At 42.2% G+C, this 15013-nt stretch overlaps 1 protein-coding gene across 1 annotated transcript; it reads right to left on the reverse strand.

Annotated features, from left to right (window-relative positions):
- Positions 1–585: 585 nt before the first annotated feature.
- LOC139079911 (uncharacterized) lies at positions 586–7124 on the reverse strand. The gene is made up of 2 exons (XM_070597603.1): positions 7078–7124; positions 586–5347 (listed from the first exon to the last, which is right to left on the reverse strand). Exon 2 carries the CDS (start codon positions 2844–2846, stop codon positions 2082–2084), a length of 765 nt encoding a protein of 254 aa, XP_070453704.1. The 5' UTR covers positions 2847–5347; positions 7078–7124; the 3' UTR covers positions 586–2081.
- Positions 7125–15013: the final 7889 nt, after the last annotated feature.

Consider the following 15013-nt stretch of genomic DNA (forward strand, 5'->3'; position numbering starts at 1 on the left):
CTCTGGGGTCCGCGGCCGCAGCGGGGGTTTGTCCATCCTGCATCCCAAACCCTGGAACAGTGCGCAGACCTCGGAGAAGCTCCACAGGTCGTCACTACATAATGGACGTGAATGAAGACAATGGAGCGCCCACGCACTTCGGCTCAGACAGAGTCAAGTCCGCTGGTCCTTTCCCGCAGTCCTTCTGGGCCCTTTTCCCGCCTGCTCTGTGCCGGGGTCGCGCTGCCCCGCCTGCACCACCCAGGCCTCTGGGGGGCTGCCCATGCTCCTGCAGGAAACGGGAGGACAGGACAGCGGGCGCGGGCAGTTTCCCCTGTTCCCGGGACAGCCCCTCGCTGGACCCTGACGGACAACACCACTTCCCCTCCTCCCTCCAGCCCCGGGCTGGGAACAACTCCCCCTGTGGGTAGCACTGGGAGCGCCCACCCTTGGTCCTTCCCTCCCCCCTGTCATGGCCGGGGAAGCGCTTCATCTCCGGAAGGGAAGCGCGTCTCGTTGGAATCCTTCTGAGACGCCAGGCAGCTCTCCTCCCCTGCGCCTGTGATTTAGGAAGCTTTTTCTGTGTATCAGTTATATGCACACAAGTTTTCTTTTCATTTACTTATTTATTTAAAAATATCTTTTAAGATTTGCGACCCTATTTTTACATTTTCCTCAGGTACTCCCAACACAACTAAAGGTGGCTTTAATCTGCATTGAGGTGTGTGTGAGAGAGAGTATGTGTGTGTGTGTGTGTTTGCCATCAAGAGAAAACTTTTTTATTTTGACTGCATAAAATTTAGAAATATTAAACAACAAACAGTATCTTAAACAAAAGAACAAAGATTAAGAAAAAATACAAAGCAAGAAAGAAGTGGTTGCAAAATCTTAAGTTTTCTAAACTATGAATTTAGGATCAAACTAATAAAAATCTTGTGTAGTTTGAATAGGGCGTTGCTTTGTTTGGGGTTTTTTTTGTGTTGTTTTTAAAACCAGCCAAAATTAATTCAGGTAAATATTAAGCTACTTCTACAGACTTGCATTAATGCCATAGCATACAGAAATGGTCTGTATTGTTTTAGATGTCTTTATCCTCGTCGGACTTAGAGGATGGTTTAAGTAATAGCAGACATTTAATTTAAATCAAAATGTGATACACACAGTCTATAATTCTAAAAGGTCTGAGGGGGAAATGATGTATTCACGAGAGTTATATTAACAAATCTGTATTTAAATAATACTCCCGTAAAGTCGCAATGCTCTGCTAACGAGAGGAATTGTGGCATCAGTCTAGCAACAGCAGCTTAACGAACAAGAGATCAGCCAACAGAACTCTAACAGAAACCCGTGCAGGTGGTCTGCGTGGTTGCAGGGGTTCAGGACCCAGCTGCAGTGAGCCGAGTCAAAGCCACAGGTGACCCCTGATCTCTGCGCGCTCACGGCAGGACCCTCCTCCTTGCTGGGGGCCCTCATGACCCCGGGGATCCCCCCACCCCTCCAGGCCTCTGGGGGCTGCAGATGGAGCAGCTGGAGACAAAGAGCCACTTGGGAAAGCCCGAGACGTGGACTCGACCTTGGGCAGCATTTGCCTGGTGCGGTCATTTTCTCTTCTTAGCTCCTTGAGCTCTCTAGGTCAACACGGCTGCCATCCAGCTTTCCTGAGCTCTTTTCCACCAGAAGAGGATCTCCTTGCGGGTGGAGGCAGTGTTTCTCTCCACTTCTCTGTGCGTGTCTTCCCCCATCTGCTTGTAGAGGTTGCAGGTCTGACAGGTGGAGGTCATGTTTCTATACACACCAGGGAGAGTCTTCTCAATTTCTAAGCAGCAAGTTTCCACCTCAAACAATTTTTTTCTGAAGTTGCTTTGAATGATCTTCATGGAATTTAGGCAGATTTTGAAGCTTCAGCTTCAGCAACTGAATCTCACTTTCAAGCTTTGAATTTTCATGCTGCAAAGATGCTTCCTCAGTTTCAAGACTCGCTGTTCCTTCCACAAGCTCTACATTCATTTGCTCCTCTTCCCTCAGTTGTCTGGCTGTTCCTTGACGTTGCTCTTCAGGACTCTGAAGGGGCACATCGAAGTCAGCATCATCAGTGGTTCCCTTCACACCAACTGCTGACGCACGGATGGATTGATCTCCAGTTCTGCTTCCGTCTTCTGCTCCATATCCGAGTTCCTGCCATCCACACGGTCTCCCAGGAGATCCGGCGAGAGGATGCTCTCCCGCAGGCTTTCAGCCACGGCCTGTAGTCGGCTGAGTTGGTCTTTCAGGGCCTGCTTCCTTTGTGCGTTCGACCTTTCCCACCTTTCTTTCTCCTTCTCCTTTTCTTGGACTCTCTGCTTCCATCTCAGAATTCCTTGTTCAAGCAGTTCCACTCTTTCTGGAAAATGAGTGTTTTCATTCAAATCATCCGTTGTTTTCTTATGAAATTGTCCTGCGTCCTTCTCTGATGCTTTTAAGGTGGGTCTTTCGTCAGTCACTCGGGAAGGTTTAGGAGGCTGGCTCTTCTGTAGTTCTTCCAGAAGGTGGACAGCGGCCTGAAGTGACCACTTGCTCAGGTCTGTATTTATTGCTGATGTGCACAAGACTTGTAACGAGAGAGCACTGGCCTTCATCCCAGGCGGCCTGTGGGTGTCACAGGCTCCTGTCGTTGCAGAACATCTTTTGCCCAGTGCCTTCACACTCCGTAAAGCGTGTCGTCTCTGTACTATCAGCACCGGCACCACGGTACCCACCAGGGTCTCCCAGGGGAATGCAGGGAGAGCCAGGATGTGTCTCACACTTCCAGAAATCCCCTGCAGAGCCCCCCACAGGCGCCCCAGAATCAGCTGGACAGCAGATGCCCTGGCAGGCAGCAGGCCCCCCATAGCTGGGGAGGGCTCCACTGCTCTGCCTCCGAGTACCAGTGTCCTGTGGCCACAACTGACCACTCAGAACCCTGTGGAGTGCTCCATCTTTAAGGTGAACAGGCGCCCGGTAACCAGGGCTGGTTAGTTGAGCTGGGGGAGGGTAGACCAGCAGGTTCTAGCAAACAGATTCCTAACTTAGCTCTGAAAGTAGAAATTGATCTCGCTTGTCCAGACACTGAAGGAGGTGGACAGGGCTGATGGTGGAGAGAAACATAGTAACTTAATGAAGAGATCCATAGTGTGTACCCTCTTAATCCACTGATAAAAGTTGACAGAAATAATATTGGGACAGGCCAACATCACATGCCTCCTGATATGATGCACAGAAAAAAACACAGCATCATTTCTGTGGTTTTCCTGCCAAACATGCATAACTGGAATCTAATGATGAAGAAATACCACACAAACCTGGAGTGAGGGACATTCTACACAGCTACTGCCCCCTGTGCTTCAAAACTATGAAGGTCATGAAAGATAAGAAAGGGAGAGGAATTGTTTCAGAGCCAAGGAGACTCAGGGGACATGACAACGAACTGCGACACATGATCGTGGAATAGATCCTGGGCCAGAGGGAAAATTAGTTAGAGATGACAGTATGTGAAAAATTGACAAAGTTTGAATATGGACAATGGATTAGATAAGCATCGTGTCAACGTTAAATTCCAATTTCCGTCATTGTACTATGGTCAGGAAATACTAAAATGTTTAGGGAGTCAAAGGGCTTTATGGTTTCAACTTTGTTAAAATAAAGAGTTTTACCAATAATTTCTCAACCGTATCCATTTCCTCCCATTGTAGTCAAGCTGTGGTTCAGGCTAGGTCCTTCCTCTTTCTGGCCGTTGTAATGTCTGAACTAGCTCAGTGCTTGAACAGCTTCTGGCCCTTGAGGTCCCCCATAGGTTTCTGTGAAAAACTCTGTCTCTACATTTCCCAAATCTGGTGGCTTAAAACAACAGAAATTTATTCTCTTATAATTCTGTAGGCCAGAACTCCAAAATCAAGGCAACAGATGGCCATGCTCCCTTCGAAGGCTCTAGGGAGGGCTGCTTCCTTGCCCTCTCCCAGCCTCTGGTGGCTCCCAGCACTCCTTGGCTCGTAGCTGCATCATGCCAGTCTCTGCCTCCATCTTCACAAGGCTTCTCTATGTCTCTGTGTGCTGTCTCCTCTTCAAGGATACCAGTCACTGGATTTAGGACCAATGCTAATCCAGTATGATCTCATCTCAGTTCTTAATTAATTACATCTGCAAAGACCCTGTTCCCAAACAAGATCATCTTCTTATTTGGTTTCCAATGGACATGAACTTTTGGGGGACACTATTCAACCCATTACACTGGGTTTTGCTGTCTCAATTCCTGTGGAGTCTCTGGGCGACTTGAAAATCCCCAACTTAGTCTTGTCTCGTCTTGATTCGAGATTTTACCTGGGCAGAGGGCTCTTTTCCTCTACCCACCTCTCACAGCCCCTCCTTGAATCCCCTCCCTCCTTCAACTTCCTTTTTCTCTATTCCACAGCCCACAGAGATGGGAATGCCCCTCCTATAGCCAGCCCTGGTCCCTAAGACCCAGGCATATTAAATATACCATGTGTCTCATGTGGATTCTACACAGGATTCTGAAAAATGAAAACTTTGCGTAGCTCTATTTTTCCAGGCTATGGTATGGCCATAAAGGATAAGTCGGGGTGCCTGTTCCCAGGTTCTCTGTTTCTTGTGGAGGACTATGGCTTGTCGAGTAACTCAGAACCACTGAATTTTTCTGTTCAACGTCATTCTAGTTATTTTTGGATCCAAGATAAAGAAAAGTTAATTACTTGCATATTCGATCAACTGAAAAAGTCCAGACTGTATATTTTGAGTCTCGATCAATTAGGACTACTTGTCTACAGGAACCAAATTAATGATTTCCTTCACTTTCAAGTTGTGTGGAAGAAATTCTGGCTGCCTTTCTCGTTGTACCTACGCAAAGGCCAGACTTTATAAAAATAACAGTGATGATGATGATAACTCTGGTACTTGGTAATCAACAAGTCTCTGTTCCAGGCTTTGTCTCAGGAGAACTTTGCAACATGAGGTGTGGATGGGGCCATCCTTACATACAGATGAGGAAAAGATCCTACTATTTGATTTTTGGACTGGTCCTATATGAGCATAGTCTGGGCACAGGTATGACCAATTCGTTCATACCCTGTTACTATGGCAGTGCTGACATCACAGCAAACTTCAGGCCGGTGTGCAAACACTCTGATCTGGCCGTGTTGGGATGGGGTGGGCATGTGGTGGTATGATCAGTGCTCAGCAAGAGAAGAGGTGGCCTGTCCTCTGAGTTTTCAGGTCTGACCATACTTTGCCTCCTGGAAACTCACCTCCCTTTTTGTTCTTGGATTCACTGCCTCCAAATGGGAGGAAATCCTCATCTCTCTCATCGTACCACTGTAAAGAATTGTTGAAGACGATCGTCCTAAAAGTATTTTGGGAGAGAAAATGTTAAGCAAAGACAACCGAAGCCTTGCTCACAAATCTCAATAAGAAAGCCTGTTTCTAGTTAACAAGATCCCTAACTAGAAGGATTAAACAGATCTTCTACAAGTGTGCATTACTTAATTTCATCACAAACTCAAAGCCAGCATTTCAATGTCTGGTCCTGTACCAACATCTGAAATACCTTTTTCCTTAATCCCCATCATCCAAGAATAAATACTCTTGGATGAAATGAAAGAATAAACACTCTTAATGAAAGTCTCAAGAGGAGGTAAAAAGGAATTTGTGTTTCCAGTTGATTTCAACCATCTCTCCTAAAGTAGGGGGCTGACCCTGGTGGGACTTTCCTCATAACACCTCAGTCAAATATGGCCACTGCCACTGCTTCTAGCAAGTTCCCTGGATGAGAGACCTGGCACCCGGGATGAGGAATGGGCGTCAGAATTTGGTGGGGGGGAGGAGGGGGTTACAATTTAGTAACTATTCTTTACTCTTTAGGGGAGCTCACATTTTAAACCTTGCCAAGAAAGACACACCCTTGAATGCCACAGTCCTGTCCCACAGTGTAGAAAGCTTAAAAGGGATCAAATACTTTGTTATTTTGAAATACTAGAGCAAATATATCTGAGACTATCTAAAAAAGCTCCTTGGAATTAACATCAATTACTCACTATATGATGAAAGAGTCATGCATACATGAAGGTCCTTTTAGCTAGAGGAGTGTTTGCAGGGAATAATGCAAACAGAATTTGAGAGCCAGATTAAGGAGGAACATAATAACAGATCTCAAGATGGGAAATGGTGTTCCCTTGGCAATAGGACTTGTTGACCCTGAAAAGCTCTGTTTATGGTTTTGCCAGAAGCTTATAACATCAGGTAGAAAATAGATTTATAAATGTAATTAAGTAAAGTAAACAGAAAACTGCATGGAAAATTTGGCAGTGAATTATATATTTTTCCTGATTACACAAGTAATACACATGTTCTTTGTGGAAAATATGAAAAATAAAAATATGACATGTAGAAGAAAATAAAAATCACCCAATTCTACCATCAAAGGTAAACATTTTATGATGTATATATACCATTTCCTTTTCTATAAAATAGTTTTCAGGCTTTATTCATTTTTGTCCTGTGCTTTTCCACTTAATGCAATCATATTTTTATATTGTAGCATCTGAGTGGCAGTCCACTCTAAAACATATCCATCTTTGTTTAATATAAAATATGTGATATATAAATATAAAATGTAAAATTTATTATAGCTAAATAAATATAATATACATAATACAAAATAAAACACAAAATTGTAACATATGTAAAGACTATAAAAATAAAATAAATATACTTAGCGCTACATAAATGAAAACTGCTATTTTCCTGTACTCTTTGAAATTTTAGTTTTATACCATTTAAACACTCTGCTTACCTCATGCCTAAGAATTTCGTTGCCCAATTTTAGATAACTTTAAAATACTCTGTGCCACTCTAAAAAACTCAGTGATAATTCATATATCGCACCCCCCCACCCCACCCGCCCCACACGCATGGAAGAATTAGTGTCTATTTAGGGACTTCCTGGCCAAAATTTCAAGGCTTGAAGCAAGTGGATTTCCTCAAGAAAAAGGAATCTCCAGCCCAACTCTAGAGTTTTTCTGAGGTGTTCCTTCAGCAGACATAAATGTATCAATTTATAGGAGAAAAACTCACTGGGTTCCAGTTTTTCACTTCAAAATTCTCTCCACTAAATTTCGTGCACAGGTTGGGCATCTGTTGCTGCTTGCTGGCTTGTGAAAAAATGAGTCACCATGTGGCAAAAGATGAGCCATAGAACCGTTCAGAAATAGTCACTCGTGCTTGACATGGCACGTTGCTTTCCATGTGTTCTCCTAGTGGTTACTTTATATTGCGTATAATAAAGTCCCTTTTTCTCTGGGCACAGGGACGGTGTTTCTAAGTGGAATTAAATGCATCAGTACTTCATAGCTCATTTCACAGAGCGTCATGATTCCCCACCGTGCCTCCTGACCTAGACTAACAACCACCGTCATAGGGGACCATCCTGTAGACTTGGGCATTGGAAAGAAACATGGACTGCAAGAGAAACAACTGTCCTACCCAATAGCTTACCATATATTGGAGAAATGAGCCCAGTCAAGGACCTGTTTGAGGAGGCATCTCTGCCATCCAACTCACCAAGCCTCACCTTCCACAGTTAGATCTTCATTCCTTTGGCTTTAGCCTGCAGAGGTTGTATTGCTTCCAAAACTGCGGATATCACAGAGGTGAAGCTGTGTGCTTTAATTAGTTATTTGCAACAGTGTTTCTCAAAGAGGTTGATCCGGTCGCCTGTATCTGTATCTAGGGGAGGGGAGGGGACGAAGGGAGGATGAATAATTGGAGATTTCTAAGTCCCACTCCCAAAGACTCTGATTCTGTAGCTCAGTGGAGGGCTCTGGGAATCCGAATTTTAGCAAAGCTTCCAAGAGATTCCTATGAACATTAGAATTTGAGAACCAATAATTTATGCCCTGAAATGAATGCAATTATGAATCCTTTCTTGAGAGCGGAGGAGATACTTATGATCTTTGGGGGCAATTCAGTGACCATCATTAAAGGATGCAAGGGGAGTCTGGACAGGGCTCTGAACAAGTCCTGCTTCTCCTGGAGTTGTCATCTATTAAGTGCTTTCTCAGACAGAGTATAATAATTGTGAGTCAAATTGCACCAGGTTTCTGGTTAATGTGGCTTTTATTAAATGTTTCTTAATAAGTTGTGTCATTGTCTCTGAATTTAGAAACAAATTATATTCATGTCTTTGGCGGGATATTTAGACCTCACCTCTAGGTCTTGCTCAAGAAAAGGTTAAAATTCAAATAGGGAATGATCAAAGACTTCACATTTCCCGTAGAATAATTGTCACCCAAAAGAATGATGACAGTGACAACAAGAAGCATCCTTAGGATGCCATGATGTAAATTTTTAAAAATTTTTGTACAAAAAATTGTATTATCTACTTGTCACCTCAGAGGAAACTGAAAAGAATATGATTATGAGCCCTCAAGAGGAGGAGGAATTTCCCACTTTTCATAAGGTACCTGACCTACTTCCTGTGATCGTCACTGTTCACATCCAGAAATACCCAACAGTCTTCAAAGTCTCTCCTAGCTGGACCAGTTGATCAAGCCATCGGCTTCTTCAAATCACGTCTATACTGGCGCCATGATGGAGCTCCTCTGGCCCTGCAGGGTCACAGATCAACCTTCTGGTAGTGCGGGGAAGGGTGGGTGTCCCCTCTGCTCCAGGGCATTGCTGGAGCAGATTTGGCAGCAAGACACTCAGCACCAGAGATAAAGCTTAGGAATCCAATATGCGACCACGTGCTTCCTGTTGTCTAAATATTAGGAAACACTACCCCAAATCAGTGGGCTTGGATGTGTGCTCAAGGGCACAAATCAAAATGTGATGCTCTCCACTCTGGGTGAGCTCTCTCCACTTGAAACCCTCTTAGGTTTACTGGAAAGACTCATTCCCAGGAAGTCGTGCCTATTTATTCTGCTTATTAAGCAGTGTAAGACACCTTATCCAGCCTCTGTGTGTGTGTGTGTGTGTGCATGCGTGCACATGCATACACATGTTGATGGGAGGAGGCAACCCTGGGTACAACCTGAATTGATCTGGAAACAATGTTTAGCCAGGAAGCCAGACAACCTGAGTCTTAGAAACGATCAAAACTTCAGCAATAATTAGGAAACTACCAAGCACCGAGCCCTCTTGTGTCAGAGCTAGACGACAGGGGACCTAAGCTGGACAGGCAGACCAAAGGGACACGGATGTGAACAATCACTGTGTGTGCTGGCACTACCCTACGAAGTGCTCAGAGTCAAGACAGGGTGGCAAAGTATGTTCTACAGAGCCAGGCAACAAGTCTGGGTCAGGAGTGCGGAATCTGCACTAAACAGCATCAGAAGCCCATGGCGTTGGAGCGTAAAGCTGGAGCGATGGTGAAATGAGAGGGACCTGGCAGTCACCACGAGTGAGCCTCATGCCCAGTGGGTTCCAGCTTTGCCCTTGTCCTGCAGCAAAATGTCCAGCCCTTTGCCGCCATCAGTTATGAATCAAAGCCATTCCTGCAGGATTAAGGTGTCTTGGAAAGGGCTGAGCCCTTGTGGTCAGAGGCTCTGAGGTCCACCCCAGCTCAGCTGCACTCTGTCGATGTAATCTTGAGGTAATCACATGACTGCTGAGTTTCCCTTTCCTAATCTGAAACCCAGGGGTAATAACGTCTCCCCCACAGGAGGTGAATGGCTCTCTCGGGTGGCAGCGCTCTGCACACGTTAAGCATGTAATTCATTTTTCCTGAAGTGGGTTAAGCTTTTATGTGTTGAGCTTTGAGGTGACCTATAATGATGTACCATTAAAAAGCCGGGAGGTGTGGGCATTGTGCTCTTGTGTGTGTCTTGAACATTTCTCGACTTTGTAAACACCCTGACAATTTCACATTCCATACTGCATATGGACGATTTTCTCTTTCTGCTGAATGTTAATGCTTTTTTATTTTTCTGATTATAAAAATAATATTATAGAAAAACTGGGAAAATGCAGAATCTTCTAAAGAAGCTTCACTGAAATCATCTACCTAGTGAAAATCACCATTTATATTACAATATATTTCCTTTCAATGTATATATAATTTATTTCCTTAATAATTTTCTAAGAGGAGTTTTCTGGAGATGCGGTTAGTTTCAGGAGTGGTTTGAAGTCTTTGGGCAGTAATCCCACACCGTCTTTAGAAATATTGTACCAATTTATAGACCTGCGATGACTGAGGGAGAGTTCAATTTTTATCATCTTTTCCTTAACATTAAATATGTTCTTTAAATCTTTGATATCTTTGATAGGTAAAAATTATAGCATAGTTTTTCTTATTTACATTCTTTTGAGTTTTAGGAAAGTGGAATATCTGTGTATTTTGGTAATTGGCACTTTTTTTCCTGAATTGTTTATTCATGTTCTCTTACTTTTCTTTTCTTTTCTTTTTTTTTTTGTTTTTTAAAGATTGGCACCTGAGCTAACAACTGTTGCCAATCTTTTTTTTTTTATTGCTTTTTCTCTCCAAATCCCCCCAGCACATAGTTGTATATTTTAGTTGTAGGTCCCTCTAGTTGTGGCATGTGGGACGCCATCTCAACATGGCCTGATGAGCGGTGCCACGTCTGCACCCAGGATCTGAAGCAGCAAAACCCTGGGCTGCTGAAACAGAGCGCGGGAACTTAACCCCTCGGCCACAGGGCCGGCCCCTCATGTTCTCTGATTTTTCTATTCATGATTTGTATAAGCTCTTAATCATGATATTTTCAACTGTCTCATATATAATACAAATATTTTCTTTGGTTCATTTAAAAATTTGGTTTGGGATTATATCTATGTTGCATAACAAATTCCCCTAAAACGTAATGACTTAAAACAACAAACACTTAGTATTTCGCAAGTTGTGTGGGTCAGAAATTGCAGAACAGCTTAGCTATGTACTTCTAGCTGAAGTCTCTCATGAAGCTGCAGTCAAGATGTTGACTGGGGGGCCTGGCCAGTTCCTGAACAGTTCAGGAGTTATCAAGACAATTTGGAAGAGGAAGGGGGAGACAGAGAGGAACAGAGACAAAAATGGGAGGGGCGTTCATATTCACTCTATCAGGTGTTAAGTAAACTCTTACAAATCAACTAAAGGAGAACAAATAAGTGATAACATTTGTCAAACAGTCACAGGTAAACCACAGATGAGACAACTTGACAAGTTGAACAACCCGGGAAACTCTTGTCCACTTTTCAAGATTGTTTAAAATAACAGCTTTATTGAACTTTATTCATATATCATAAAATTCTTCTTTTTAAAGCAAACACTTCATCCCCACTAGTTAATTTCAGGATATTTTCATCACTTCCCCCCAAAACCCCATACCCGTTAGCAGTCACTCCACGTTCCTCCCTCCCCTCTCCCCTTAGAAAACCTTAATATACTTAATTAGAAAAACTTAATATACTTTGTATTTCTATGGGTTAGCTTATTCTGGACATTTCATATAAATAGAATCATACCATATGTAGCTTTTTGTGACCAGCTTCTTTCACAGAGGATAATGTTTTCAAAATTCATCCATATTGTGTTTTATAGCAATACTTCACTCATTTTTAAGCCTGCATAATATTCCATTGTGTGGATACACCACATTGTGTTTATCTATTCATCAGTTGATAGACATTTAGGTTGTTTCCCCTTCTTGGCTATTATGAATAGTGTTGCTGTGAACACTCATGCACAAGTTTTTGTGGACATGTATTTTCCTTTCCCTTGGGTATTTACTTAGAATTGGAATTGCTGGATTACGCATAAATGTTAAACTCCACTTTTAACATTTTGAGAAACTACCAAACTGTTTTCTAAAGTAGTTTCACCATTTTACAATTATCCCAGCAATGTGTGAGGGTTCCAATTTCTCCACATCCTCACCAACACTTATTATTGCCTGCCTTACAGGGCGAGTGACGTCTCATCGTGGTTTCTATTCGGTTTCCCTAACAGCTAATGAAGTTGTGTGTGTTTTCACGTGCTTATTGGCCATTTGTATGTATTCTTGGCAGAAATATCTATTCAAATCCCTTCTCCATTTTCCAACTGAATTATTTATCTTTTACTGTTGAATTGGAAGAGTTCTTTATATAGTCTGGACACAAGTTAATCTTTTCAAACTTTAGTGGAACAATTGAAATAATAGTGAGATGTTTCCTTACACCCATGAGGTGGCCAAAATTTAAAACACGTGAGAAGCATGCAGGAATATAGTCTTAACTCCTTCTTCTGAGAGCGTAAATTGTTTCACATACGTTGAAAAACAATTTGGTAATATCTGGTAATGTTGCAGATCAATTGACTATGGGGCCCAGCCATCCTCCTTCGTGATATATAAAATATAGAAACTTTCTGTATGTCCAAGGAGACCAATTCAACTGTGTTCATTGCAGTGTTATTTGCAATAACCCCAAAGTGGAAACAACCCAGACGCCTATCAAGAGCAGAATGCATAAACCAACTGTGGTAAAGCCACACAATGGAACACTATGTAGAAATGAAATGAACCAACTCCATCTACGCAGACCAGCATGGATAAAATATGAAGTGTGTAATGTCAAGTGAAAAAAGCAAGTTGCAGAATTATACTTCAGCAGAGACTGGCCAGTTGTGCACTAAACCCATTTCCTTTCCTGAATTTCTTGGCATCCTTTGCAGTTAAGGAAAGCCTGTTTCTGAGCTACGGCCAAGGACATGTGGGTGGAAGTGATCCATGCGGCTCCAGGCCTGGTCCCAGAAACCTCCTCTGCAACCTCCACTCTCTCTTTGTCCCGAATGTTGACCTTTGGGGAAACTTTGAGTCTTTGTCAGCCAGGATCCCAGAAGGACTGTGAGGAGCCGAGTCCTTCCCCTCCCCACCCCTAGCCCAGCTACCCCTCACTGACAGGGCAGTCCCTGAAATAAACTTCTATTGTGGTAAGCCACAAGATTCTTGTGTTTACATGTTACAGAGGCTGTCAATACCAAGTATATAACATTTATAAAACATGAGAAATACAATTATTATTTATGTCATAAAAGCATTAAAAGTGTGGTCAGGAAGGGTGCCTCTCGATTTCAGATAGCATTTCGCTCTAAAGAGTGACACTTAACACTGTGAACTTGGGCAATTCTCTAATTCAGGGCCCAGCACACTTTTTCCATAAAGGATTATCAAGAAGGTAGGTGCTTCCGGCTCTGTGGGCCATGTGCACCTCATGGCAACCACTCAGCTCTGCCAGTGTCACATGAAAACAAATGGGTGTGGCCTGATTTGCCTGTAGACTGTGGTTTCTGGCCTCCGATTTGACCCCGTGGGTCCCCAGTTTCTTCATCTGTTAACTGGGCATGATAATAATAGTAACTAACCAAAGTGGTTTTGGAGGGCGAGTGAATGAATTAGTAATACATGGAAACTGCTTAGTGTCATACCTGGTGTATAATATTCCACAAACATAATAATTATTATTGTTGCTGTCATTATTTTTATTATTGTTTGTTATTACTTTACGACTGCTGCTACGACAACATCTATGGAAGTAAGGGAGTGCGATTAATACGAATGAGCATCAACACCAAGCTGAGCATCTTACGTCTGCAATTTCACCCACAGTAATCGCCTAGGAAAAGGATCGGTGTTATTCTGTTTCTACAGGTGAGGAAACCGACTTGTAGAGCAATGCGACTAGTAAGAAATAGAGCTGGGATATGAAGACGGGTCATTCTGGCACCTCTTTTCACTAACCACGGGTCTAGAAGCTTCCACATGAGCATAATTTGAGTGGAGGATTTTGTGCATGCCTTTCCTTTACTAATTCGGAATACACAGCCTTGCAAATACTTTTCTTATCATGCTAGGTATGATGAGGTTATTTTCAAATGAAACTATTGATCACATTGCAAGGATACGGAACAGTAGCAAGAGAAAACGTGGACCATAAAAAAGTGCCTTGAGTGTCACAGAACAGGATATCGTTTCGCTATCGGGGTTGCTTCAACTGTGAAAGAAAAATCCTAGAAGAAGAGAGGTTCTTTAACATGTAGCATGAAGTCCACATCAAACTGTTGTCAGAGAAGAGAGTGGAGTCTCCGTTCTAGACGTGCCCCACCTGAGGGGCACGGAACACATCAGAGTTCTTTCCAAACTCTCAGCATGGTGAGATAAACAGTTTCTCTTGTTAATTTTTAAACTCATGGGTATTTCAGAGAAAATAAAACGCAACTTCTAATTCATTTATGTTCACGTTATAAAAGTGTTATTTTATGTAAACATCTCTTGGTTTTTAGAAGCACCTTGAGCATATTCAATCAAAATAGGAGACTTCGGGGTATAACTCAATCATTTCCAAAATTGAGGCCTGTCTATAAAGAAATTTTCAACACTCAAGGGCAAAATGTGAAAAATAAGAAAAATGTGGTTTTTTTAATAAAGATATATTTATTCAATTTGTAGGACTATTTTTTATTCTGATATAATGTCCTTTCTCTTTTTTTGGTGTTAAAAATATTCTTTTAACTTAGTTGATATTGACTACTCTTTCTTCATTTATCATTTCATTATTTTGGATTTTTTCCCCTGTACTACATGCTTTCTGGTTAGGTCTAGTCTTTCTAACTTCTCATATTGACTGCTTAGCTCATCAATTTTAAGACCTACTTTTTTTCTTTTCTTTTTTCCTAATGAAGGTGATATATAGTCTGATCAAGTCTATATATTCCCTTTTCAATACTGCTTCATTTGGGGGTGTAATATTTTTATTTTCATTCATTTCTAACAGTCTTCCCTTTTTACCTGTTCTGTGACCCATATTTATTTAGAAGTGTGTTTTTAAACTTCCAAATATTTTAAAGCATGTTTTTAATTAACTTTAAATTGCTATTTTCTATATTTTAAATACTGTGCCAAAAGAACATGGTCCCATGATATAAGTTCTTTGCTATTTTAAAGATTTGCTTTGTGGCTTGTTAAGAGGTCAATCTTTGTGCGTCCCATTGGAGCACAAAAACTATGTTACATCCTCATTAAGGGATAGGGGTTAC

Source organism: Equus przewalskii, chromosome 27 (assembly GCF_037783145.1).
Source record: "Equus przewalskii isolate Varuska chromosome 27, EquPr2, whole genome shotgun sequence".
NCBI classification, from domain to species: Eukaryota; Metazoa; Chordata; class Mammalia; order Perissodactyla; family Equidae; genus Equus; species Equus przewalskii.